The sequence below is a fragment of the Marmota marmota genome, unplaced genomic scaffold, assembly GCF_001458135.2.
Source record: "Marmota marmota marmota unplaced genomic scaffold, marMar, whole genome shotgun sequence".
NCBI classification, from domain to species: Eukaryota; Metazoa; Chordata; class Mammalia; order Rodentia; family Sciuridae; genus Marmota; species Marmota marmota.
Window position 1 is genome coordinate 4,509,904 of NW_026000093.1, and position 26,717 is coordinate 4,536,620.

The window sequence follows — 26,717 nt, forward strand, 5'->3', positions numbered from 1 at the left end:
GTTCCGCCTACCTGGCAGGCGCGGGGGGTGGGGGGCGGCTCTGCCCTCAGCAGGCCGCTGGGCCTTCTCTGTGGGTGGTCACAGTTCCCTCTACCTTGCCGGCGCAGGGGGAGGGGGCGGCTCTGCCCCTCAGCAGGCCGCTGGGCCTGCTCTGTGGGTGGTCACAGTTCCCTCTACCTTGCCGGCGCAGGGGGAGGGGGCGGCTCTGCCTCTCAGCAGGCCGCTGCTCCTCTTCTGCCGGTGGGTCGTAGGCCCGCCTACCTTGCAGGAGTGATTGGAAGCTCTGTCGCGCCGCAGGCCACTGGGCCTTTTCTGTCGGTGGTCACAGTTCCGCCTACCTGGCAGGCCGCAATATATTTTTGCCAATTAAATTTTTAATAACAAATGGATGGCACAATAAAAAATATATGATAGCAGACGTTTGCAAATGATCCATGACTAACTAGATCCTGTTGATGCCAGCACTTGGCCTGTGTTTCAGCTTCCTGGCCAACCATAGTTTTGCTTAATGAGAGGCCCATTTGGTGTGGCAGAGCTTGTTGGCTTAGACAGTCATTCACATATTAGCTCTCAAATCATGCCCACATACTGACACCCAGGGCAGTATTGCAGAGGAATGCATGTCCCAGGCTCCTGTGCCCTTGAGAGGTGGTAAGGATGGCTGGAAGTAGAGGAGACCCAGGCTGCAGTATTCTTTTCTCTCTTTACACCTAGACAGTCCTGCAGTGGTTTGAGCTTCCTTCATTCTGTCTTTACCATAGCACCTCTTCCCAGGACTAGAAAGTTTATGGTTATAGAAGAAACCAGCTAGAGCCCATGTGGTCAAGATGACCATTAAATGCATATTCAACAAATATCACATATATGAACAGGGTGGAGGGTGGGAACTGTTCCTTGCAAAATAGAGCAAAAATGCATACCATTTCTCGAGAGACTAAAGGAAACAAATCACATCATATCTAGAAAATTTTAGCAATTAGTCATCTCCAGCCTACTCCCAACCTAGTGTCCTTATCTCAAAGTTAAATGAGGTCACTGGGGCACACTTTCTTATCTGTGCTATGTTTTTGGACTTATCTTGGCTATTTTACAGGTTAGGGGTAAAAGTAATAAGGAATAAACTGGGGTCAAACTCTTTTGGTTCTGGAAATTTGAATTTCCATTGATGCATCTGCAAAGGAAATAGTTTCCTCTGAATATTCCTATATGGATATCTTATACTCATCTTTACATGCCCTGCCCAATTCACCAAATTCAGAATCAGTGACTACAGAAGAAATTGTAATATAAAGATGGTCAAATACACCCTCTCCTTAAGTAAGCTGCCCCGGGACTCCCTAGACTTCTACATCAACTAGATCTGACTTTCAGATGCATATCTAGCTCTGCATTGTTCAATTTAGCAAGAACTCTGCTAAGTCAGTTTAAGCAGAACCCCTACCTGTGACACAAGATCAAATTTTTCATCCTCCACTCTCTCTCAAGTAAGGTCTGATCACCATATTCTCCTTAAGCACAAATCCTGTTAGGTCAGAGTAGCCAGAATTCTCCTTGCTCCTGATGTTTCCTCTTTTTCCATCCAGTGGCTCCCACTCTGTTCCTTGCCTATAAATTTTCTTTTGCTCATGCTCTACTTAGAGTTGAGCTCAATCTATCTCCTTTATGCAATACCCCATTGCAATGGTCCCTGTGTCTATGACCATGGCCTCACTTAAATAAAGTCTTCTGTCACTTTAACAAGTGACACTGATTTTTTTTTTCATTTAACAATTGATGTCATGTTGTAATTCTTTTTCTACCATAAGCCCTAATCCCTATGCCATTTCTTTATTCCAAGCAATATTGGATCAGTTTCATGGTAGAGAAATAGCTTGTAGAATATTACAGTTGAGGGTAATTTACATAAACTTACAATTTACATAATTTATTTTTGCTAATCTGTATCGTTTCCTTATTTTACAAGTAGAGTAGGTCTATGTGACAATAATAGTAAAAAAAGGCCTCTACAAATATGTATAAAAGTCTGAAAATTGCGTCAATAATCACAGATTGAAAAATGTTATCTATTTTCAAAGCCAAGCAGACCAGAAATAATTGTTTAACAAGCGAATCAGAAGAAAAGCAAAACATTTCCATCATCACAGAGACTTGAAGCAAGGTATGTAAATATTGAAAAATCACTGTTGAACTTTTTTCTAAATATTATACAAGTCATGACTAGTTATCCAAATTAATATTTTTCAATATTTAGTTTATGTCATACATATTATAATTTCCAAATAAAGGATTATTCCTCTTGGGATTTGTTTTGTAACTCTTTCTTCCCAAGCAGATTAATTTATCTAAGCTTCAGTTTCTTTATCTATAAAATAAGAATTTTTATAACAAGTATCATTATTTTTCTCCAAGAATATTATATCAGTTTTAATACTAAAAATAGTAGTATTGTCTCAACAGTCCTATTTATTAAGGGCACAAAAACGAATGCTCTTTCTTTCTTTCTTTCTTTCTTTTCTTTTCTTTTCTTTCTTTCTTTTTCCTGCTTTCTTCTTTTCAAGTTCCCTGAAGTTAATCAAAACAGTTCTGAAGGGTATTTGTTAAAGCCTGCTTATATAATCACTTTGAGTGTTTGATTACTTTATTCCCAACAATAACCTAAAAAGCACTTCTTGTATTGAAAATGTTATACAGCTATTTGCTATGAATGTCTTCTGTCAAAAATGCTTTGTCAAAAAAAAATACATATTTTAGCAGTATCTGCCATAGAGAATTTATTACGAAGATCTTTCTTTCCTGTAATGAAACTATATATGTCATCAAAAAAAGCCAAGTGATGAATAAGTTTTCCCCATTAATATTCTAAAAAAGAGAAAGCAAATCTGTCTGAGGTTTAAGTTAATGTTCCAAGATAGATCCCACAAAAAAAATCCAGAAAATTTCTAAAAAGTAGAGAAAACTTCCTGTTCAGTTCTTACTTGAGAAATATTCTTAGAAAGGACCTGACTTTCGTGAGGAGAATACTTATTTAATAAAGAAAACATTTTCCACTCTGGCTGTCTCCATACCCATGATGGCACTAAAGAGCCTCAAGCCATGTGTTCATTGAAGTGTGTACTCAAGAGTCATGTGAGCTCTTTCTGGGTACAAAATACCCAGGCTTTACTTCCTTTTCATGTACTTTTTATGCTTTTTTAAAAGTTGAATCAATGAAGACTCTTAAAGATGACTGGAAAATATAAAGTACTGATTGGTATTGTTAATGGGCACATGAAAGAGAAACACAAGGGACTATCTTTGCCAACAGTGTCCACAGCCATACCAATATAAAATTTGAAAATGGTGATCAGAAATAAATGATATTGTTATAATATTCTGTAATACTTATCATGAATTATTAGTCCAAAAAGTCAAAATTCTGTAATTTTTGACATACTTTAATATACTACTTTAATTTTCTGCTTATGTATCAAACTCTAAAAAAACAGTTCAACATGGATCCATAAGATGTGTGTAAATGCTTTTGTTTGGCAATAGAATAATAGTGTGTCATGTTTCAAGATAAGGCTCATCTATTGTAGAAAAAAAATTTGGTATGGATGTGGCACCTCTATTGAAAAGAACGTTCCCATACAAGTGTTAGGCACTGATATATATGAATGCAACAAGAGGTGGATTGAGGTTTTAATAAAATAATTTAATTTTAGTATTTATAAATCATTCAGCAAACATATTTCAAGATTATAAGGAAAAGAATTCTGGTTCAAATTGTGAACTAGATATACAAATTTGCCTCAGATCTTTCAAGACTCTACTTTGGTAATAGTCAGGAGGAGGGTCAATACAAATAAATAAACCCATAAATAATCAGAATACAAATGTAGATAGTAACCCCAGATAAGATATTTCAGCAAATTCTGGGAATAATATTTCTGGGACAGTGTTGATAAATGAAATAGGCAAAGCTCCAGCCCAGAGAATACTATGAGGCAGGACCAATGTAATTGTTTTGATCCAGAGACACTAAAGCGTTGGGGCAGAAAGACAAGAATGAGAAGAGGGATTGAAAACACAGAGAATCATTAAACACATGAATGGAGAAGTACAGTTACTCAGACACTACCACCCTTTATAGGACACCAACTTCCTAGAGGAAAAATATATGTGTGATATGTGTGTGTGTGTGTGTGTGTGTGTGTGTGTGTGTGTGTGAGAGAGAGAGAGAGAGAGAGAGAGAGATTTTTTTTCCTTCTCTAAGGAAATTGAACAAATAGAAGAAATGAATTCTGTGTAAGAGTTAGAACTCAAGAGAAATCCTTCTTCATTCTAACATTTTAGGAAGATGAAGAGATAAATCTACCATTTTTCACCCAGTTGACCAAACTAAAATTCCCACCAAAGGGGAAATTGTGTAAGAAACAAACAGACCGGGGAGGGGAGGGGGGATAGCAGAGGATAGGAAAGGCAGCAGAATACAACAGTCACTAATATGGCATCATGTAAAAATGTGGATGTGTAACCGATGTGATTCTGCAAACTGTATTTGGGGTAAAAATGGGAGTTCCATAACCCACTTGAATCTAATGTATGAAATATGATATGTCAAGAGCTTTGCAATGTTTTGAACAACCAATAAAAAAAAGAAAGAAACAAACAGACCTACCTAGAGACAGGTAGAAACTCACCTTACCTGGCCAATATTTTCTAGTGTTAATAAAGAACTAAGCATCACAAGAGGTTAATCAGGAGAAAAATAAATAAATAAATAAACAAACAAACAAATAAAATGAAACTAACCCTAGGAAGAAAAAATAAATCCAAAGAATTTTTAAAATAGTAACAGAACAGATTATGATTAATAGGCTCAGAGATCTGAATATATAGTAGACCTATAAAACAAGAGTGAGATGCCATGGAACAGGAATAAGTAGGAAACAGGAAAGAGCTCTTTTGAATTACAATATGATTAAAATGCCATTAAAATTTGGTTATGAAATTAAGAACTTATGTCAGATTATGAAGCCAAATGACAATTTAATCAACATTATGAAATGAAAGATAAAAGATATAGAAACCCAGAGAGTCTAATATTTATTTAAGAAGCTCCTAAGAGAAGAGACAAAAAGAATGAAGAAGAAAACTAGTCAAATATATAAAGAGAAGCTCTTAAAACTGTAAATGAACTTGAGTCTACAATTGAAAGAACATATGAAATACCTAGCCCAATAACTGAAAAAAATCTTTCTTTGATTCAAATATATAAAATTTCAAAATACAAAAAAAAATGAAGAGAAAACTTTTGAAACTCCTTGCATAATAAATTTATTTTCTATAGAATAAATAAAACATAACGAGCTGGAAGAAATAGAACAGTTGAAAACTGTGACCAGAGGAAGCCATTTTTGAACTTAAAATTTTACACCAGATAAATTGTCAATTAAGTATGAAGAAAGAACCCACATATCTCCAAGTATTAAGGATAATCAGTGCTTTCCCTTTAGCCTTTCATACAAAATTACTTAAGTATGTACACCAGCAGAATAAAGAAGTAAACCAAGAAAAAAGAAGAACTAATACTAGAAACCATGGGCTCAAACCATGGTGAATAGGCTGAAAAATGTCAGGTTGGTGACATTATTTAGAGAAAAGCCAGTTCAAATTAGAAGACTGGGATCTTTGGTAGAAAAAGGAGACTGTATGGTTTGTATAATTTGGCAGTATAAAAAATGTAAAGATTTTTCAAAGGCACATAATGTATTTTAAAACATATTAATTAATATAATTAGAATGTTCAAGGAAAGCAAAAATCTGTTAAAAAAATTATAGTCCTAATCTGAAGCAAGCACAATGAACATTAAATACTTTAAAACATGTGAGAATAGAAAATTAATTTTCCTTTTGTAAAGAAAGGTATTTTTGAAGCAGTCATATTTGTGATATTTATATTTAGAAATGAAATCATAGCAAAGTTCCTGATTCTTTAATACATTAGTTAAAATGTATATGTGTGCGTGTACGTAATATACGTATATATAATGTACAGTGAATACATGTATTTATTTTTTAATTTTTAGAGATGATGTATGGTCAACAAAAGGAAGTTTAATTATAGTTGCAGACAGGATAAACATGCTAAATATTTAAATCTCAAAATAATAATAATAATAATAAATTTAACAGAAAGCACATGTGGAAAAGGAAGAAAAATGACAGAAAGAAGATAAAATTAGTCATCTAAAAAATTTAAAAGGAAAATCAAGAGAGGCTACCAAAATAATCAGTGCAAGAATTAGAAGTTCAACTATGGGCCAAACTAAATATATACATATTATATATATCATATTTGGGGATAAGACAATAAGGTAATCCTCATCTCTCCAGGTAGGAATCAATTAATAAAATGTGCGATTGAAAAGTAAAGAAGCAAAGACCTAGGGATATTATCTTGACAGTCATGAATAATATAAAAGAGAAATGGCTAAATGAGGCAGCCTTTGGAAAGAGGGTCGAGCTAGGGAATGTTTTTCCATAGGCTCTATTGAACTCTGATTTGATAGCACATGGCTGCATCTCTAGGATAAGATAAATAGATGTATACTTATCTAAATAATAGAAAGGAAAACAAAAGATAAAAAGAGTTGATCACTTTCCTGTCCCTCTGAGCTTATTCATGGATCCCAGGATAAGAAGTCTCTTCTGTGAAAATGAGAATGCTGTCACTACAGGGCCTTTCAGGAATTCCACATCTACTCAGGTAGGACAACACTCCCTTCCTATCTTGGCAGCATAATAGGTGGGCTTGTGAGAGTCTTAATAGATGCTCTGGTATATCTTCGAAAAGCAATGCTCTTTCATCAGCAAAATTCCCCCCCCCCCAATTTAATCTGGTGCCCCAGTTCTTTTGAAGTTTTGAGTTATTGTAACTGTAAATCTTAACCATGACATGTGTTGAACGCCATGGTTGTCACACACAGGACCTCTTGAACATACACATTATTGGAAGAGTACCATACGCTCTCCTACCCAGTTACCTATCCATCACCACAGACCTTGCAAAATAGCAAACAAAGCCAAACAGTGTGATTCCATGTGTTATGACCTCTATACTTCTAGAGGCAACCTGGTTTGGAGTAACTGTATTGGAAAGTGGCTGACTAGCCCTTACCTTTTTAATTTTACTATTTCTTACTATTTTATGCATAAGAGCATCATTGTTGAAGCTTATAAATTCCTAATTCATTCTTTTTTTAGGAAAACAGATTAATGATTAACTTAATCTATAAAATCTTACATTTTTTATTTCAAAAAAAATAAGAATTCAGGGGTAAATGTAACTGTTCATAAAATGTCAGAACATTGGGGTTTTAAACTGATTCGTAATTATTCAGCCTTGCCATCAATTACTCCTGTACTCACCAGGACCCAGACCTTTGGTGAAGGAGAATCCTTGGTCGCATTGTGATTTACAGATTTGTTTATCTGGCATTTTTTGCTATTTATTCAAATGGTCGATCAACTTCCCACAAACTGAAAAATGAATTCCACGAGCCTATTCTGAAAATGTGGGCCTCAGACAAACACTTGCTCATTCTCTGACAGAGCTCAGCAGCACACTCGTTTACCAGTCCTGTCTGCTTCTGTCTTTTTTTGTATGTGTAATAAAGTCAATTGACCAAGTGACCACAAAGAGGGGCAGTCTGTTTTTTAGCTGCTGTTCCTCTTATAGCTCCGACCATGTTGCTGTGTGTTATCTCAATTGGTCTTAATTGAGGCAGAAACTGAAGTTCTACCAATGAACTGTTTAAAAACAAGACACATTTTGTATTAAAATTGCTTGCAGTAAAAAAAAAAAAAAATGTACCTTAAGCTGAAGACAATAAATTTGTTAATTAAAGGTCTTAGAGAAACTGAAGTGGTAATGTGTCTTCACCTGATAAATAGATAAGACAAAAGGAGACTGTAGCAGTGTCCTTTTGGTTTGTCATTGTTTGTCTATATAAGTTTTGTTGAAAATTCAGTCTTCTAGAAAAGTGCAGATGCCATGATAATAGAGCACAACGTGTGTCCCCAAAGTGAACACAGGTGTGTGATGACTGCCCAGGAAAAATGAGGAAAAAAACATTGTCAGAATCACAGAAACTTCCTTCACCATTCCCAGCCACCTTCTGTTCACCAAAGTTTACCACCATTTAACTTTTAAATACTACACATATTCCTGCTATGTGCATATAAATTTCTTTTAAGAATAAAATAAAGCTATGTAATTTCAGTGTTCGGGTTGTTTCTTCTCAGATTTTTCTGAGGTTCATCAGTGTTGTTTTATGATTTTCTATTTTATAAACTCACAATGTGTTTTTCACTATTCTCTTATTGTTGGAGACTTGGATTTATTCTAATGTGGAGAACACATATTCTGGTGCACACATATGTGTATTTCAGTTGTGAATCTCTTAGCTCTTATCTGTTGCTATAATATATTATTTGAGACCGTGTAATAATAAAGAATAGAAGCCTATTTGGATCTGGGTTTTGGAGGGTGGAAAGTCAAGGACAGGGCATCAGAACCTGTTCCACATCTGGTGAGGGCCTTCTCACCACATGACAACGTGACAGAGGCCATCATAGTGGGAGGGCAAGAGCATGCTAGCTCAGCAGTCTTTCTCTTCTTACAAAGTCACTATTGTCATCAGGGGGTACCACCATTATGACTTCATCTGATCCTTATTATTACCCCAAAGGCCCCATTTTAAAACCCCATTAACATATAAATCTGGGGATTAAATTTGCAATACATGAAATTTTTGACTATGCATTCAGTCCACAGCAGTGTATAACTAGAAGTGGAGTTGCTATTACAGCTCATAGGAGATATGTATGTTCCATTGTAGTAGGTTCCACAACAGCTTTAACCCCGTGGCTTAACCCCGTTTATGAAGTAGCCAATCATCTCTTTTATCCTGTTTTTATTTGGGTTATTCATCTCTTCATAGATTTCAAACTATGGGAGGTCTTACAGTAACTCTGTTTTATAAGGGTGTTTCCTAAGCTTATAGCAAAATGTTCTGATCCCCATGACAATCCAAGCTGTTGTATAAACAGAATATGCAAAGCAGAACATAAATACATCTAAAGGGTCAGCACTTACAGTCGCTCTAATTTCAGAAGGTCTTCAAAGGTCTCTGGATGTAGTGTTTCTAATTGGTTGAAATGGATATACCTGCAATGCACAAAACCAAGTTAGTTATTCCTTGTACTATTTAGTAAAATAAATTGTTTATGGAATAAACAAGAGCTTAAAATGAATATTTTTAAATTTCGTTGGACCCAAACACCATACATCAGATACAAGAACTTAAGTCTCCTTGCTCTTCATAGCTGTGAGTCTAAAAGCCTGATGTTCCAAAAGAAAAACTGAAGCCCATCCAGAGAAGCCAGATACCACTCCTTTTTCATGGAGTGTCCTGAATACAAAGATGCTGAGTAGTTGGTGAAATTACTCTTCTTCTTACTGAAAAAAAATGCAAGCAAGTGAAGCTAGAATAACAATCAAGATTGTAACCATTAATACACACATAACAAGTGACCATGCACTTTTTTTGCATTTCATAATAAGGAAATTTTTGCTATCTGGAGGAGGTAAATAAGTATATTTGAAGTAATGTGATTGATCCAGGAATGAGTTACTTAGCAATAGGAAAATACTCTGGACAATGCATTATTAAGCAATTTTGTCACTGTGTGAAAATGAGAGTACACTTACTCAAACCTAGATGTGCAGGTCATTGCTCTACATGGCCTCTCCATGCAACCAATAGACAGTGAACACCAGGTGCATGTGGTGGCTGCTGGCATAACATGACATACTGATTGAGAGTAAACACTTTTTCTATAAGTAGAAGGTGTACATTGCAAAATAACAGTTTAAAGTATGGTAAGATAAATAAATGAAATAGTCATTTATTATCCTTACCAAGTATTAGGTAATGTACAGAATATTTTGATATACTAGAAACACAAGAAGTCTATTCACACAAGTATCACTACAAATGTGTAATATGATGCACTATGATATTACACTGGCTGTTTTGTCACTAGACAATAGGAATGTTTTAGCTCCAATATGACCTTATGGGACCACCTTCCTAACTGTGGTCAGTTGTTGACCAAAATTCTGTTAGGTAACACTTGGCGGCATTAGAAATGAATTAATTATCACATTGGAGGAGGAATGAGCCTTGATCATCTTTTTTCTCCATTGACTTTAGATTAGAAAATGTCTTACAGTAACTGCTTTATAACACAAAGGTAAAGACTGTATCTTAAGCTTACAGAAACATGTCCTGATCCCCAGGGCAGTCCAATTTGTTGTATAAACTGAATATGTGAAGCAGAAGCCAAGTACCTCTAAAGGGTTAAAGGGAGGTTCTTTAAAATGAGGCCTTTTCAGTCTTCCTCTATGAAATTGGTCCTGCAGGTTTTCCCAAAGCTGTTGTTTCATAAAAACCTCTCTTAAAGCAGGATTTCTGATGACAAAAATGTTTGCATTTCTCCCCAAAATTCTGTGATAAAATGGAGACGCATGCTTCCAAATCAGAGGGCTGAGAAGACCTCTGGCCAAGTAAATCTTGCTAAAAGCAGGATCTATGGATGCGGCCACATCCTCCTCTCAAAAAATGTAAATGCACAGGCTGCACCTGATTTTTGAACACAGTTTTCATAAACCATCTTGTGAAATAAACAGTAATACACAGCAGTCCATAGTGACTTGCCTGCAGGAAGTACCTTAGATACCATACAAAGGAACAAAAAGTTTCATACTGAATCAGGAAGAGGACATTATGTCCATGTGGGAGGACACAGTAAATGGCCCTTGACTTTGTCAATGGGAAGTTATTTGACTTGAAGTAAAGACACGAATAAATGGAGAAGACTTACGGTTATAATTGCATATAACATTTATTTAATTGCAGGAATATTTTTGAAAGAAGAAATTTAGAAAGCTTTTTTAAAAAAAGGAATAATTCTCTTCCTAGGCTTTTTATAAAAGAATTATGATAGAAAGACTACCGCCATACCTATAGAAAAGCTTAATAATTAGAATAAAAAGGATGTAGATGAAAAGGAATGATAATTGCAAACTGTTTCAGATTCAGTCCTAAAATCAGTGTTGCACCCTCCTGCTCTCTGAAAGTTGTCTCCCTGGCTGGTGATGCCATGCATTCCTCTCAAGGTTCTTGTTCATTATAAGTGCTACACTGGTGACACTGTGATAATTGCCTTGGTATTTTCACAACACAACTTTATCCTTGTTTCTTTTGATATATATACATGCATAAGCACATTCACACATCACACACACACACACACACATACACACTGTCCCCTACAAAATTATTATCTTTTGTAATTGGTCCAACACACAGTGAAGGAAAAAATTAAAGAAACTATGGGGAAGGTGTTAGGGGTGATGTTTGGGTGCTGAAGGAAAGAAGGCAAAGAGAGAAACTTTTGTGACTGCAGCATAGAAAGATTTGGAGAGAAATCTAGTGTAGAATTTTTCCTTCCAAACAGAATGCATTGTATCATTGGATTTCAACCTTCTGAATTTGTTATACATGCTCAATAATATAGGGTGTAAATAGATATTTATTGATGAATATGAATAGGTGCAGATAAAGGCTTTGAATTTTACATGAAGTAAATAAAATAACAGTAACAATAGGAAACATATATACAAGTGTTTTAAATGTACTTAGTCATTTTTTAAATCTTCAAAATTACAGTGAAAGTTCTATGAAGATCCCCATTGTTTAATTGGGGAAAATATGGTACAGTGAGATGAATTAATTTGCTCCATATTGCACAGCTTAGAAATTCTGGGACCAAGACCCAGTTTGGGCAGATGTTTCTCTTAACACCTGGACATAACAGTCTCCGTCACTGGTACAAGAGTAGCTTCACACAATCTCAGCTGACATGCAAGATATGCATCTATAACCTATTGAAACCTGATATAACAATTCCAGGAGTGACATCTTTCTCAAGTATGGAAAAAAATCCTCCACAAGAAGAGTTAAGAGCTAATCAAGGGAAAATCCAAGTCACATATCTAGCAAAACCCATGATTTCAAACACTCTTAGAGGCTGCCTCACAGTTTGCCTACATTAGCGTTTCTGTAAGATGTGGAGTTTTTAACTAGAGGAAAGCATCACATTCCAGTCTTGGAGTAACCTAACAGGCCCCAAGAAAAGAAGTTTCAAGCTAGGTCTGTGGTTTAGCCAACTATATATTGCCAACCCAAAGATTTTACAAGTGAATATTCTAGCATAGAAATTAGCTAGACATTCATTTTCCTTTCTATCGTTTTATGCTTCTTTTGAGCAATGTATTTCATATTGCAATTTTAATCAAAAAGAAAATTTAAGTTTATGATGAATATTTTCAACTGGTAGTAGCCTTCCTGCCATCATTGACCAATGTGCATCCCCCATAATCTGCACAGATGTCTGGGGTACTAGAACAAGAACAAAAACTGCTTTCTATGGGTAGTATATCTGATATGCCCAGACAATTAAAATCAGGATGAAGAGGCAGGCCAAGGGTTTAAATAGCATGCAAAAGTTTATCCATTATCAAAGATACTATGATGTTAAGGATTGAATTATATAGCTATCTTTTATAGTCAGTAGAATTTAAAATTTGTACTCCACAGTAATTAAAGTCGCTGATAAATATTGATTTTGCATTAAAATAATTTAAAAGTAGCAATTTATATTTAGAAATTCTTAAGATATGCAAAACTTCTTTTTTTCTGAATGTACCCACTGAGACTGTACTAATCACAGTGCCCCATTTATTCCCCATTCCACCAATGCTTCCTTAGAACAAATCCCCTCAATTCCAGTCTCACCCGGGAAGCCCTACAGGTTGCATGATTTCCGCTGGACTTCAATCTAATACTCAGTAGGATAAGCAGCTGGTTTTTGAATTCGCTACTAATGAATGTGAAAAATGCACAAAAGTAGATATTTTTTCTTTGCAGGGAAATAAGACAACCTGGAGAGTTCTGTTTGATTATAGTGCAGGCATCTTTAAACAGCTTTTTTTTTCCATGAGATTTGACAAATTTCCTGACAATTTTTTTCAAAAGTAATTTTTTTTTAACTTCTAAACCAATTCAAAGCAGTAGGATACTTTAAGTTAGGTTTGTTTGATTTATGTGATGGCTTTAGCCTGGTCAAATAAAGAGAGATTTAACTTTGATTTCCTCTCCCTATTGAGCCTTGATAATACAGCAATTCTATATTCTTCTACAACCTTATTTTTTGCTAGGTTGTTGATAATCCTGACACTTTTGGACATCCATTGAAGGTAGATAAATGTGAGTGATTGCTTGTAAGAATATTAAATCTGTTTCAATCACTTAGAAAAATTTTGAGATAAATGGACAGTAGCTATCTCTTCACACACAGAAGGCAAAAAGTTACTGCCATTATTATTTCATGTTCATTCATACATAACCTCCCTAGATGATTTCACATACACCCACAGTTTCAATTATTATTTCTATTCAGAAGGCTTACAAATTATATCTCCAGCCTGGATTTACCTCTAGGATCTAGATTTGTATACTCCAGACTTCCTAAATATCTTCTTGATGTTCCAAAGGTGCATCAAATTCAACATGCCTGAAATCCAAACCATGCTCCTCCTCTGCCATGCTTACTGCCTTCCATCGCTTCTAGCGTCCATTAACAGTGTCACCATGTATCTGCACAAGTCAGAAAGTCAGTGTTGACCCTCCTTTCCCTTACTCCCTGTATCCTATCCAACTCCAAATTCCTTGGATGTTGCCTCTGAAATATCTCTTGAATTTATTCCATTCTCCTTTCAGCCACTATTTTCACGCTAAAGCAAACTATACTCTCAGATACTGCAATGCAAGAACTATGCAACTAATGTACCTACTCCCATCTGCTCTCTCCCTTACAGAAACTTTTCTTAAGAATCTTACATAGCTTTCAACTTCCATAAGAGTAGAGTTCTTTAACAGAACCCCAATCCTTGCCTGCCTGGTCTCATCTGAAATTTGTCCCCCCTCCCCTGTACCTGTTCTCCTTCACCAACACAACCCCAGCACTCTTGCCATCCCTTGATCTTGTCCTTGCCATACCCTTGCCCACAGGGTTCTTTGCACATTTATCTGCTCAGTCTGGAAACCCTTGTCCCCTCATTTTGCCTGCTGAACTTCTATTTCACTATGGATTCAAATGTGTGCTTCCCTCCGAGAAACCTTCCCTGTCTCCTTGTTGAGTCCCCTGTCACAGGCTCTCACGGCACGGCACTGCTGCGGTTTTATATTTTTTTTGAGTCATAATTCAATTCATGTCTATCTTCCATAGCTAGACTCCAAGGACCATGGGTACAGAAACCATATCGAGTTGAAGCTAATTTCCATATCCCATTTCCTGGCACAGGACTTGACAGGTAGACATTCGACATACACTTGATCACTGAAAGAATGAATGAATGGCCAGTAGTTTTGCATAAGCATTGCCTTTGCATGTACACGGCTGAGACACTGACCTCCAATCACATTCTATGCTATAAAACATAGGATGGGGGTTCAAACCCTAACTAAAGCTTTTATAATTAATATTGGCTCAACATTCTATAAGGGCAACACTTTCCTTGAGGAAGAGCCATGGCAAACTTCAACACAAGCCTGATGGTTGTGAGGTCTATCACTATGTATGTCTTATTGCATCTCCTAAGAACTTACAAAATCATCAGTCACTAATGAACCTATAAGACATCTAGCAAATTTTCCTAGGGGTTTCTCAAAGGAAATTCTTCTCATTCCAAAGGGTTGTTTTAGGATCACACATGTGAGCATCACCAACATGACTGACAGCTCCTACCTGAGCAGATGTTTACCTACACTACCACCCCATATAATAGGCCACCAAAATAATGACAAAAAAAAAAAATCTTCCTAAGCCTTCCAAAACATAGAGAGCAAGAACATGTCGTCAGAGAAGGACAATAAAAGTAACACAGAGAGAATGATTCCCAGGGTGAGGAGTTTCCAGTATTGTTTTGGCTTTCAGCACAAGCTCACCCAGTCACACAAAAACAAATCCACTGTGCCAGAGGATCACCTTGGCAACCACGCTCCAAAGTGACAGCCGAGATGAGGAGAACACTATATTTATCTGTATCTAACTGCACGATCCAAAAAGAATGTAAGTTCAATGTTCCCAACCTTTTTGTAAAATGTAGCTACTTTTTACTTCCTCAAAAGCCTGGAGACCATGAGGAAAAAAAGAAAAAGCATTTGTAGGACGAGGCTGACTTAAGTGCTGTAAGTCTGTGTCTCTGTGTGTCTGTATATGTAATTTCACATGTGTCCATGGGTATGTAAAGCATGAGCTGACTTCATGTTTCTGCAGCATGAAGTTGAGGTTTAAATAAGACCTCGACAATTCTAACACAGAAGACAGATCCTACAGAGAAGTACCAGGGTGACAACTGACAAAGATCTTTCTGCCCTACTTTTACAGCCACCAGATCATTTGTACATGCCAGATGCATCACTCCAACTCCCCTCAAAAGTCAGATGAGATAAAAGTGTGTACTTTTTAGTTTCATTACACAATATCAAGTAAGAATGATTTGTTAGACCAAACGAATTATTCATGCAGTTTAGGAATTAATTAAGCATCTGAATGGAGATCTTTGTTTCAGACACAGTAAATTTTTTTTAACCTGTTCTAAAGGAAAAAAAAAAAAGAACTGAGTTACCATAATCCATTAAGTTCAAGAGAATAGCTTTCTAGTATCTGATTTGCATGTTATGCTGAAGTCAATAACAATGTATGCTAAAATCTACTGTACAAAGGTTCATATTTATTCTCATATTCTAAAATCAATTATACAGAGGATTATATCTATTCCTCAAGAATTAAAGCCAGTTAAAAATCATATTGGATTCAGCCATAGATCAGGTAATTTCAGGCTGCAATTCGCCTGCGGCTTGCAGACAGATTGCTAGGGTTCAGCGCCTGGGTGCTTCTTAGAACCTGAGCTTATCGGAGCAAACACCGAGCGCGGGGCGGCCGAGTTCCGGCTCCCGGAGCCGTCCCGCGGAGCCTGCGGAGGCTGCTTATTGGACCCTGCTCCTATCAGAGCATACATCGGGCACTAAGCAGCCGAATTCCGGCTCCCGGAGCTGGGCCCGCGGGGACTGCTTCTTGGAGCTTACACTTATAGGAGCTTGCACCGAGCACGGAGCGGCCGAGTTCCGGCTCCCGGAACTTCCCTGGCCCGGGGCTAGGAGCCCGCGGAAACTGCTTCTCGGTCCGGGTCCTGCTGAGGGCCGGTCAGGACTCACCCGTTGCTTTGGTTGCCCGGCAAGGGGAACGAAATGCTGCCATTCGCATAGGATACCAACATGGCAGAGATCTGATGTCAGCAGAAAGCGGCGGAGGAGAGAACTTCATCAATACCAGCGGTGACATAAGCAGTTGGTCTCCTGGTAGGGGGGGTGAGGCACAGTCACCCGAGTCTCCTCAATTTGTCGTTGAGCCAGAGGGGAGAAGCCGGGCCGCCGCCAGCGCCCGGAGCAGGCCCAGCGGCTCGCCAGCGTGGTGACCGCGTGACCCCAATTGGAGAGGGGGCGGAGCGGAGCCGCCACTCGCACCCGCAAGGTGGGCAGACCCGCGACCCAGTGGTACATGGGCGTGGTAGGAGGGGCAGGGCAGAGCCGCCGTTCGCGCTTGCAAGGTAAACAGACCTGTGACAGCCGGGCGGGTCAGGCCCAGTGGCCTGCCAGTGTGGTACACATGTCACCCCAACTGGAGTAGGGGCAGAGCAGATCCTTCTCCCACGCCCGGATCAGGCCCTGCCGGTGTGGTGGTCACGTGACCCCAATTGGAGTGGGGGCGGAGCGGAACCGCCACCCGTGCCCGCAGGGTGAGCAGACCAGTGATCAAACTGCAGATCAGACCCAGGGGTCCGCAGGCGTGGTAGGAGGGGCAGGGCAGATCCGCTGCCCGCGCCTCCAAGGTAGGCAGACCTACAACAGACCGGCGGATCAGGCCCAGGAGCCTGCCGGCGTGGTACAAACACCACCCTAATTGGAGTAGTGGCAGAGCAGAGTCGCCGCCCGTGCCAGGAACAGGCCCAGCGTCCTGCAGGCGGGGTAGTCACGACACCCCAATTGGAGTAGGGGCAGAGCAGAGCCTCCACCCGTGCCCGAAAGGTGGGCAGATCTGCGACCGACCAGCGGGACAGGCCCAGTGGCCTGCCGGTACGACAGACACGTCACCCCATTTGGAGTAGGGGCAGAGTAGAGCCGCCGCCCGCGCCTGCAGGGTAGGCAAACCTGCAACCGACCGGCGGATCAGGCCCGGTGGCCTGCCGGCGTGGTACACTCGTCACCCCAATTGGAGTAGGGGCAGAACAGAGCCGCCGCCAGCGCCCAGAACAGGCCCAGTGACCTGCCGGCGTGGTAGCCACGACACCCCAATTGGAATAAGGAGAGAGCAGAGCCGCCGCCCGCACCTGCAGGAAAGATACGCAAGCAGTATGAAAAGACAAGGAAAGAAAGGACCACAAGCAATGCAGGTCAACGCAACTTTAGAAGAGGTAACAGCTGCAGCAGATGGAATGTCAGATAAAGAATTCAGGATATACATGCTTCAGATGATCTGGAGTATCAAGGAAGACATTAAACAGCAAAATCAGACAATGAAAGATCACTTCGACAATGAATTACGCAAACAAATCCAGGAAGCAAAGGATCAACTATACAGGGAGATAGAGGTTATAAAAAACAAACAAACAGAAATCCTAGAAATGCAGGAAGCAATAAACCAACTTAAAAACTCAATGGAGAATACTACCAGCAGAGTAGAACACTTAGAAGATAGAACATCAGACAATGAAGACAAAGTATTTCAACTGGAAAAGAACATAGACAGCTCAGCAAGACTGTTAAGAAACCATGAGCAGAACATCCAAGAAATATGGGATAACATTAAGAGACCAAACTTAAGAGTCATTGGGATACAGGAAGGTACAGAGCTCCAAACCAAAGGAATGAGCAGTCTATTCAATGAAATAATACGAGAAAACTTCCCAGACTTGAAGAATGAGACAGAATCCCAAATCCTAGAAGCCTACAGGACGCCGAATGTGCAAAATCATAAGAGATCCACACCTAGACACATTATAATGAAGATGCCCAACATACAGAATAAGGAGAGAATTTTAAAAGCTACAAGAGAAAGGAAGCAGATTACATTTAGGGGTAAGCCAATCAGGATAACAGCTGATCTTTCAACACAGACTCTGAAAGCTAGAAGATCCTGGAATAACATATTTCAAACACTGAAAGAAAATGGGTTCCAACCAAGAATTGTGTATCCAGCGAAATTAAGCTTCAGGATGGAAGATGAAATTAAAACCTTCCACGATAAACAAAAGTTTAAAGAATTCGCAGCTAGAAAACCATCTCTTCAAAACATCCTCGCCAAAGCATTACAGGAAGAGGAAATGGAAAATAACAATGAAAACCAACAGTGGGAGGTAGGACAGTAAAGGGGGGGGAAATAATCAAAGAGGAAAACAAACCATGTTTAGTAACAGAAATAAACAAATATGGCTGGAAGAACAACCCATATCTCAATAATAACCCTAAATGTTAATGGCTTAAACTCACCAATTAAGAGACACAGGCTAGTAGAATGGATCACAAAACAAGACCCAACAATATGCTGCCTACAGGAGACGCATTTGATAGGAAAAGACATACATAGGCTGAAGGTGAAAGGTTGGGAAAAATCATATCACTCATATGGACTTCGGAAACAAGCAGGAGTGTCCATACTCATATCAAATAAAATAGATTTCAAGCCAAAGTTAATCAAAAGGGATAAAGAGGGACACTACATACTGCTTAAGGGAACCATACACCAACAAGACATAACAATCATAAATATTTATGCCCCAAACAATGGTGCAGCTATGTTCGTCAAACAAACTCTTCTCAAGTTCAAGAGTCTAATAGACCACCATACCATAATCATGGGAGACTTCAACACACCTCTCTCGCCACTGGACAGATCTTCCAAACAAAAGTTGAATAAGGAAACTATAGAACTCAATAACACTATTAATAACCTAGACCTAATTGACATATATAGAGTATACCACCCAACATCAAGCAGTTACACTTTTTTCTCAGCAGCACATGGATCCTTCTCAAAAATAGATCATATATTATGTCACAGGGCAACTCTTAGACAATATAAAGGAGTAGAGATAATACCATGCATCTTATCTGATCATAATGGAATGAAACTGAAAATCAACGATAAAAGAAGGAAGGAAAAAGCATACATCACTTGGAGAATGAACAATAGGTTACTGAATGATCAATGGGTTATAGAAGACATCAAGGAGGAAATTAAAAAATTCTTAGAGATAAATGAAAACACAGACACAACATATCGGAATCTATGGGACACATTGAAAGCAGTTCTAAGAGGAAAATTCATTGCTTGGAGTTCATTCCTTAAAAAAAGAAAAAACCAACAAATAAATGATCTCATACTTCATCTCAAAATCCTTGAAAAAGAAGAGCAAAACAACAGCAAAAGAAGTAGAAGGCAAGAAATAATTAAAATCAGAGCTGAAATTAATGAAATCGAAACAAAAGAAACAATTGAAAAAATTGACAAAACTAAAAGTTGGTTCTTTGAAAAAATAAACAAAATCGACAGACCCTTAGCCATGCTAGCGAAGAGAAGAAGAGAGAGAACTCAAATTACTAGCATACGGGATGAAAAAGGCAATATCACAACAGACACTTCAGAAATACAGAAGATAATCAAAAACTATTTTGAATCCTTATACTCCAATAAATTAGAAGATAGTGAAGGCATAGATAAATTTCTTAAGTCATATGATCTGCCCAGATTGAGTCAGGAGGATATAGACAACCTAAACAGACCAATATCAATTGAGGAAATAGAAGAAACCATCAAAAGACTACCAACTAAGAAAAGCCCAGGACCGGATGGGTATACAGCAGAATTTTACAAAACCTTTAAAGAAGAACTAATACCAATACTTTTCAAGCTACTTCAGGAAATAGAAAAGGAGGGAGAACTTCCAAATTCATTCTATGAGGCCAACATCACCCTGATACCTAAACCAGACAAAGACACTTCAAAGAAAGAAAACTACAGACCAATATCTCTAATGAACCTAGATGCAAAAATCCTCAATAAAATTCTGGCGAATCGGATACAAAAACATATCAAAAAAATTGTGCACCATGATCAAGTAGGATTCATCCCTGGGATGCAAGGCTGGTTCAATATACGGAAATCAATAAATGTTATTCACCACATCAATAGACTTAAAAATAAGAACCATATGATCATCTCGATAGATGCGGAAAAAGCATTCGACAAAGTACAGCATCCCTTTATGTTCAAAACTCTAGAAAAACTAGGGATAACAGGAACATACCTCAATATTGTAAAAGCAATCTATGCTAAGCCTCAGGCTAGCATCATTCTGAATGGAGAAAAACTGAAGGCATTCCCTCTAAAATCTGGAACAAGACAGGGATGCCCTCTCTCTCCACTTCTGTTCAACATAGTTCTCGAAACACTGGCCAGAGCAATTAGACAGACGAAAGAAATTAAAGGCATCAAAATAGGAAAAGAAGAACTTAAATTATCACTATTTGCAGATGATATGATTCTATACCTAGCAGACCCAAAAGGCTCTACAAAGAAACTATTAGAGCTAATAAATGAATTCAGCAAAGTGGCAGGATATAAAATCAACACGCATAAATCAAAGGCATTCCTGTATATCAGCGACAAATCCTCTGAAATGGAAATGAGGACAACCACTCCATTCACAATATCTTCAAAAAAAATAAAATACTTGGGAATCAACCTAACAAAAGAGGTGAAAGACTTATACAATGAAAACTACAGAACCCTAAAGAGAGAAATAGAAGAAGATCTTAGAAGATGGAAAAATATACCCTGTTCATGGATAGGCAGAACTAACATCATCAAAATGGCGATATTACCAAAAGTTCTCTATAGGTTTAATGCAATGCCAATCAAAATCCCAACGGCATTTCTTGTAGAAATAGAGAAAGCAATCATGAAATTCATATGGAAAAATAAAAGACCCAGAATAGCAAAAACAATGCTAAGCAGGAAGTGTGAATCAGGCGGTATAGCGATACCAGACTTCAAACTATACTACAGAGCAATAGTAACAAAAACAGCATGGTACTGGTACCAAAACAGGCGGGTGGACCAATGGTACAGAATAGAGGACACAGAAACCAATCCACAAAACTACAACTATCTTATATTTGATAAAGGGGCTAAAAGCATGCAATGGAGGAAGGATAGCATCTTCAACAAATGGTGCTGGGAAAACTGGAAATCCATATGCAACAAAATGAAACTGAATCCCTTTCTCTCGCCATGCACAAAAGTGAATTCAAAATGGATCAAGGAGCTTGATATCAAATCAGAGACACGCCGTCTGATAGAAGAAAAAGTTGGCTACGATCTACATACTGTGGGGTCGGGCTCCAAATTCCTCAATAGGACACCCATAGCACAAAAGTTAATAACTAGAATCAACAAATGGGACTTACTCAAACTAAAAAGTTTTTTCTCAGCAAAAGAAACAATAAGAGAGGTAAATAGGGAGCCTACACCCTGGGAACAAATCTTTACTCCTCACACTTCAGATAGAGCCCTAATATCCAGAGTATACAAAGAACTCAAAAAATTAGACAATAAGAGAACAAACAACCCAATCAACAAATGGGCCAAGGACCTGAACAGACACTTCTCAGAGGAGGACATACAGTCAATCAACAAGTACATGAAAAAATGCTCACCATCTCTAGCTGTCAGAGAAATGCAAATCAAAACCACCCTAAGATACCATCTCACTCCAGTAAGATTGGCAGCCATTAGGAAGTCAAACAACAACAAGTGCTGGCGAGGATGTGGGGAAAAGGGTACACTTGTACATTGCTGGTGGGACTGCAGATTGGTGCAGCCAATTTGGAAAGCAGTATGGAGATTTCTTGGAAAGCTGGGAATGGAGCCACCATTTGACCCAGCTATTCCCCTTCTTGGTCTATTCCCTAAAGACCTAAAAAGAGCATGCTACAGGGACACTGCTACATCGATGTTCATAGCAGCACAGTTCACAATAGCAAGACTGTGGAACCAACCTAGATGCCCTTCAATAGACGAATGGATAAAAAAAATGTGGCATTTATACACAATGGAGTATTACTCTGCATTAAAAAATGACAAAATCATAGAATTTACAGGGAAATGGATGGCATTAGAGCAGATTATGCTAAGTGAAGCTAGCCAATCCCTAAAAAACAAATGCCAAATGTCTTCTTTGATATAAGGAGAGTAACTAAGAACAGAGTAGGGACGAAGAGCAGGAGAAGAAGATTAACATTTAACAGGGATGAGAGGTGGGAGGGAAAGGGAGAGAGAAGGGAAATTGCATGGTAATAGAAGGAGACCCTCAGGGTTATACAGTGGAGGAGGTAGAGAGAGAGGAGGGGAGGGGAGGGGAGAGGTGGGGAGGGGGGAGGGTGGAGGATGGGAAAGGCAGCGGAGCACAACAGACACTAGGATGGCAATTTGTAAATCAATGGATGTGTAACTGATGTGATTCTGCAATCTGTGTATGGGGTGAAGGTGGGAGTTCATAACCCACTTGAATCAAAGTGTCAAATATGATATGCCAAGAAATTTGTAACGTTTTGAACAACCCACAATAAAAAATTAAAAAAAAAAAAAAGGTAGAAATAAAAAAAAAAAAATCATATTGCACAAGCTTCACTTATCAAGAAGTTATTTCAATACTAAATTAGACAGCTGTAGAAAAAAAAATCTTATTTCTAAGTTTACACATAGTCTGATAGTGATTTCTTGCTATCTTAGCTCAGATTCTATTTGTTTTTGCCTAAACTAATAACTGTAAGTAGTCCATCTAATTTCAGTCTCTTCCTTCTAATATAATCTGTATTGGATCATATTAGATTCTATTAGATAGTTTTTCCTAAAAAAACACAGCACCAACTCCTTTTAAAGGGATCTTAATATCTTCCCACTGTCTTCAACTGGAATTCAAGGCTTTCCAGGATTTAGTGCCAATCTGTGACTTCCCTCCACCTTCATGAACCTAATCACCCTCTAAAGGAATTTGCCACCTCTGAACCTCTTCTGCTATTTTATTTCTTTTGAGAAGTCTAATGTTCAAAATGTTTTCTTACCCATTTAAGTTCATTTCAAAAGGTTATTTCTCCATTCTGTATTTAGTGGGTTGCTCATGTCAGGAGTAGCTTTACTCCTATGTGATCCTTTAGTATATTAAAATATTAATAAGCATTTATTGAGTGCCTCACAAGTGTAAGACAAGATCCTTGACCTTCTCAGAGATTACACTCAGGTAAGAGGTAAAAGACAAGAAATCAATGGCCACAGACTAGCAGGGTATGTATCATGCTAATAATATGCAAGAAATGCCAGGAGTGATCCAAGAATTTAAAGATAAGGAAAGGCTATACAAAAAAAAAAAAAAAAAAGATTCTTTAGCTATTTTTTTCTGGACAACCTCTACTTACCTAGGAGCAAAAGAGAAAAGATGGTTTTGAAAGTGGGAAGACAAATACCTGGGAAGCACAGAGGCATTAAAATGCAAGGCTCATTTATGAAACGGTAAGTAGCCAGATAGGACAGTCGCACAGGTGTCTGCAGAGTTTTGGGCCATATCACACTTTTCCTAGGTACTCAACAAGGAAGTATGAACTGTCCCTTCAAGATATCAAGACACTCCTGTAATCCCAGAAGCTCAGGAGGTTGAGGCAGGAGTTCAAACCAGCCTCAGCAAAAGTGAGGCACTAAGCAACTCAGTGAGACCCTTGTCTCTAAATAAAATACAAAACAGGGCTGGGGATGTGGCTCAGTGGCTGGGTGCCCCTGAGTTCAATCCCTGATACTGGGGGGAAAAAAAAGATATCAAGACCCATTATAAGACTTAAAGAAAAATAATTTCTTAATAAAATTTGCATTTTATAAACATTGCTTGCAGCAACTTGAATAAAGGATTGTAAGTTAGCTGGAGAAAGACAAGCTACAGCAGTGGTTTGCAAGTGTATTCAACCAAGCATAACTCTGCCCGGAGATGATTTGGGCCAATGTCTAGAGATACTGTGAATTATCACAACTGGAGGTGGGGGTACAACTGGCCTCTACTAGGTGGTGACGAAAGATACTGCTTGATGCATATGCCAAGCCCCCAGAACTTTACCAAGCCCAAAATGTCAACGGTGCTGAGGGTGAGAAATGCCAAGCTAGAGCCTCATTTATTTTTTAAGCAGTGAGGAGTGGTAATGACAATGGCTGCTGGATGTAGCAGACTGTAGGCTGCAAGAGTGGAAGAATGACACTGCAGAGCCCAGGAAAAACAAGACATTAGAAATCAACTAGAGGCATGCTAGATAAAAAGAGGGGCAAATTCATGGAAGAAAATTGAGGAAGACTATGTAGAGAATCAAAATGATTGAAAGGAATCAAAACATTATTGGAGCCAGGCACCAGGGTGCATGCCGGTAATCCCAGTAGCTCAGGAGGCTGAGGCAGGAAGATCAAGGTTCAAAGCCAGCCTCAGCAACAAAGCAAGGCCCTAAGCAACTTAGAAAGCCTCTGTCTCAAAATTTTTTAAAAAATAAAATAAAATAAAAAATAAAAAGGGCTAAAAGGCTGAGGATGTGGCTCAGTAGTTAAGTGCCTTTGAGTTCAATTCCTGGTTATAAAAGATAATAGATATTGGAAAATATCACTATGAAAAAGAAGAAGGAAAGTGTACCAAAGACAGGCTGTGACAAACAACAAGAAAATAGACATCAACCCATCATGATGATCTGGTCACAAGGCAAGTCAGTAAGATGTCTATTAGCATTTGCCCTCAATTTTCTCCCTAAAGTCAAAAGCAAAGGCAAGTGTGAAATGCAAGAGACTGTATGAAATAAGGACAGAGGAGCATATTTTACATTGTGACTATGGAAAGCAAGACAAGAAGCTCAGCTCACTTTTATCATCACTGTTGAAGCTGGTATCCAGTGTTCAGCCCTTTCCTTACCTGACTTTTCAACAGTATTTGACCCAGTTGGTAACTCCCTCCTCCTCGATAGACCTTCTTCGCCGGTTTCCAAGATACCAAACTTTTTAGATCCTCTCCTGAGTAGTCAGTGCACTTCAGATCCCTTTGCTGCTTCCTTCTCTTTTGACCAACATCTTCTATCGGAATGCCCAGAGGTGAGTCCTCAGCCCCCCTTTCTATCCACACTCAGTGCCACCTAGCAGCAGAACTCTGAACACTTTCAGATGCAAATGACACCCAGTTGCATGTCTAGCCCAGACTACATGTTCTGGACCCCCATCCCCACTGCCTCACTCACATACCCACTCAGCTGTCAATAAGACATCTCAGACTTAACCGGATGCAAATCTGGAATTCTGATAACCCATTTTATCCACAGTTGCTACTTCTCAGCTGATGACATCACTTCCTGGGAGCTGTTTAGGCCAGAAAGTGTGGTAACATCCTTGACCTCTGTCTTTCTCCAGCATCCCAAATCCAGGTGGTTAGCTTCAAAATAGAGCCAGAATCTCCACTGGTCCAATACCCATGCCTCCCAAGGCATGATCTCTGGCCTAGATTACAACAAAACCCTCTTGTCCACATCCTTGCCTTGCCACAAGCTACTGTCAACATAGTTTAAATAAAGATGAGAAGTAATGCATTTGTTAATTAGCTTGAATTAGACATTCCATAATGTTATTTATATATCAACATAAATGTCATGCATCATAAAGATAGCTATACCCAAAAGAGGAATGGTTTCAGGACACCCACAGATAGTAAAATCAATAAGTACTCAAGTTCTCTGCCCTGGAGAAAGTTGCATTTTAGCAGGGAAGGCAAGCATTAAAATTAATAAAGAGATAAGCACATTACATGGAATTATGCAAGTCTATGGCAAAGATTTAAAAATACACAAGAAGAGTACAGAAGGGTGTTGAGAAGTGCCAGGAAGGGGAGATGAGGCTGTGATTTGAAATAGGAAGGCAGGATCAGAGGACCTCATTGAGCAGATGGCGTTTAGCAAAACCTTGATCAGGGGAGGGAAGTAAGTATTTGTATACCTGTGGGAAGGACATTGCAGCAGAGAAGATGTCATTACAAGCACCTCACATCAGGGGTGTGCCTGGCCTGGCCTATTCAGAAGCAGTTTGGTCACTGATGTGACCAAGAGATCCAGTTGGCACAGGATCTTGTGGCTCAGAACGGATCCCATCTGCATCATTGGAATCGATGGTTTTTTGTTCTGAGTGAACACGGGAGGGTGTTTATTTTTTTATTTCATTTTATTTTTTTATTAGTTGTTCATGACGATACAATGGTCTTGACATATCATACATTTGAATCAAATGGGGTATAATTTAGAAGAGATGATACTACTAATCTGACAGGTTTTTAAATGATCACTCTGATTCCTTTACCTTCTTCATTTAAAAATATTCACTTTCTTTTAATTGCCAGATTTTATGTGTATATATAATATATATTA

At 38.5% G+C, this 26,717-nt stretch overlaps 1 protein-coding gene across 2 annotated transcripts in view; it reads right to left on the bottom strand.

The window, feature by feature from the left end:
• Pxdnl (peroxidasin like) overlaps window positions 1-26,717 on the bottom strand; it is a 488,149-nt gene that overhangs the window by 166,403 nt on the left and 295,029 nt on the right. For both annotated transcript variants that reach the window (XM_048782891.1, XM_048782890.1), the window contains one exon: window positions 9,143-9,214. In XM_048782891.1, coding sequence (XP_048638848.1) covers window positions 9,143-9,214 — 72 coding nt within the window. The remainder of the gene's footprint in view (window positions 1-9,142; window positions 9,215-26,717) is intronic.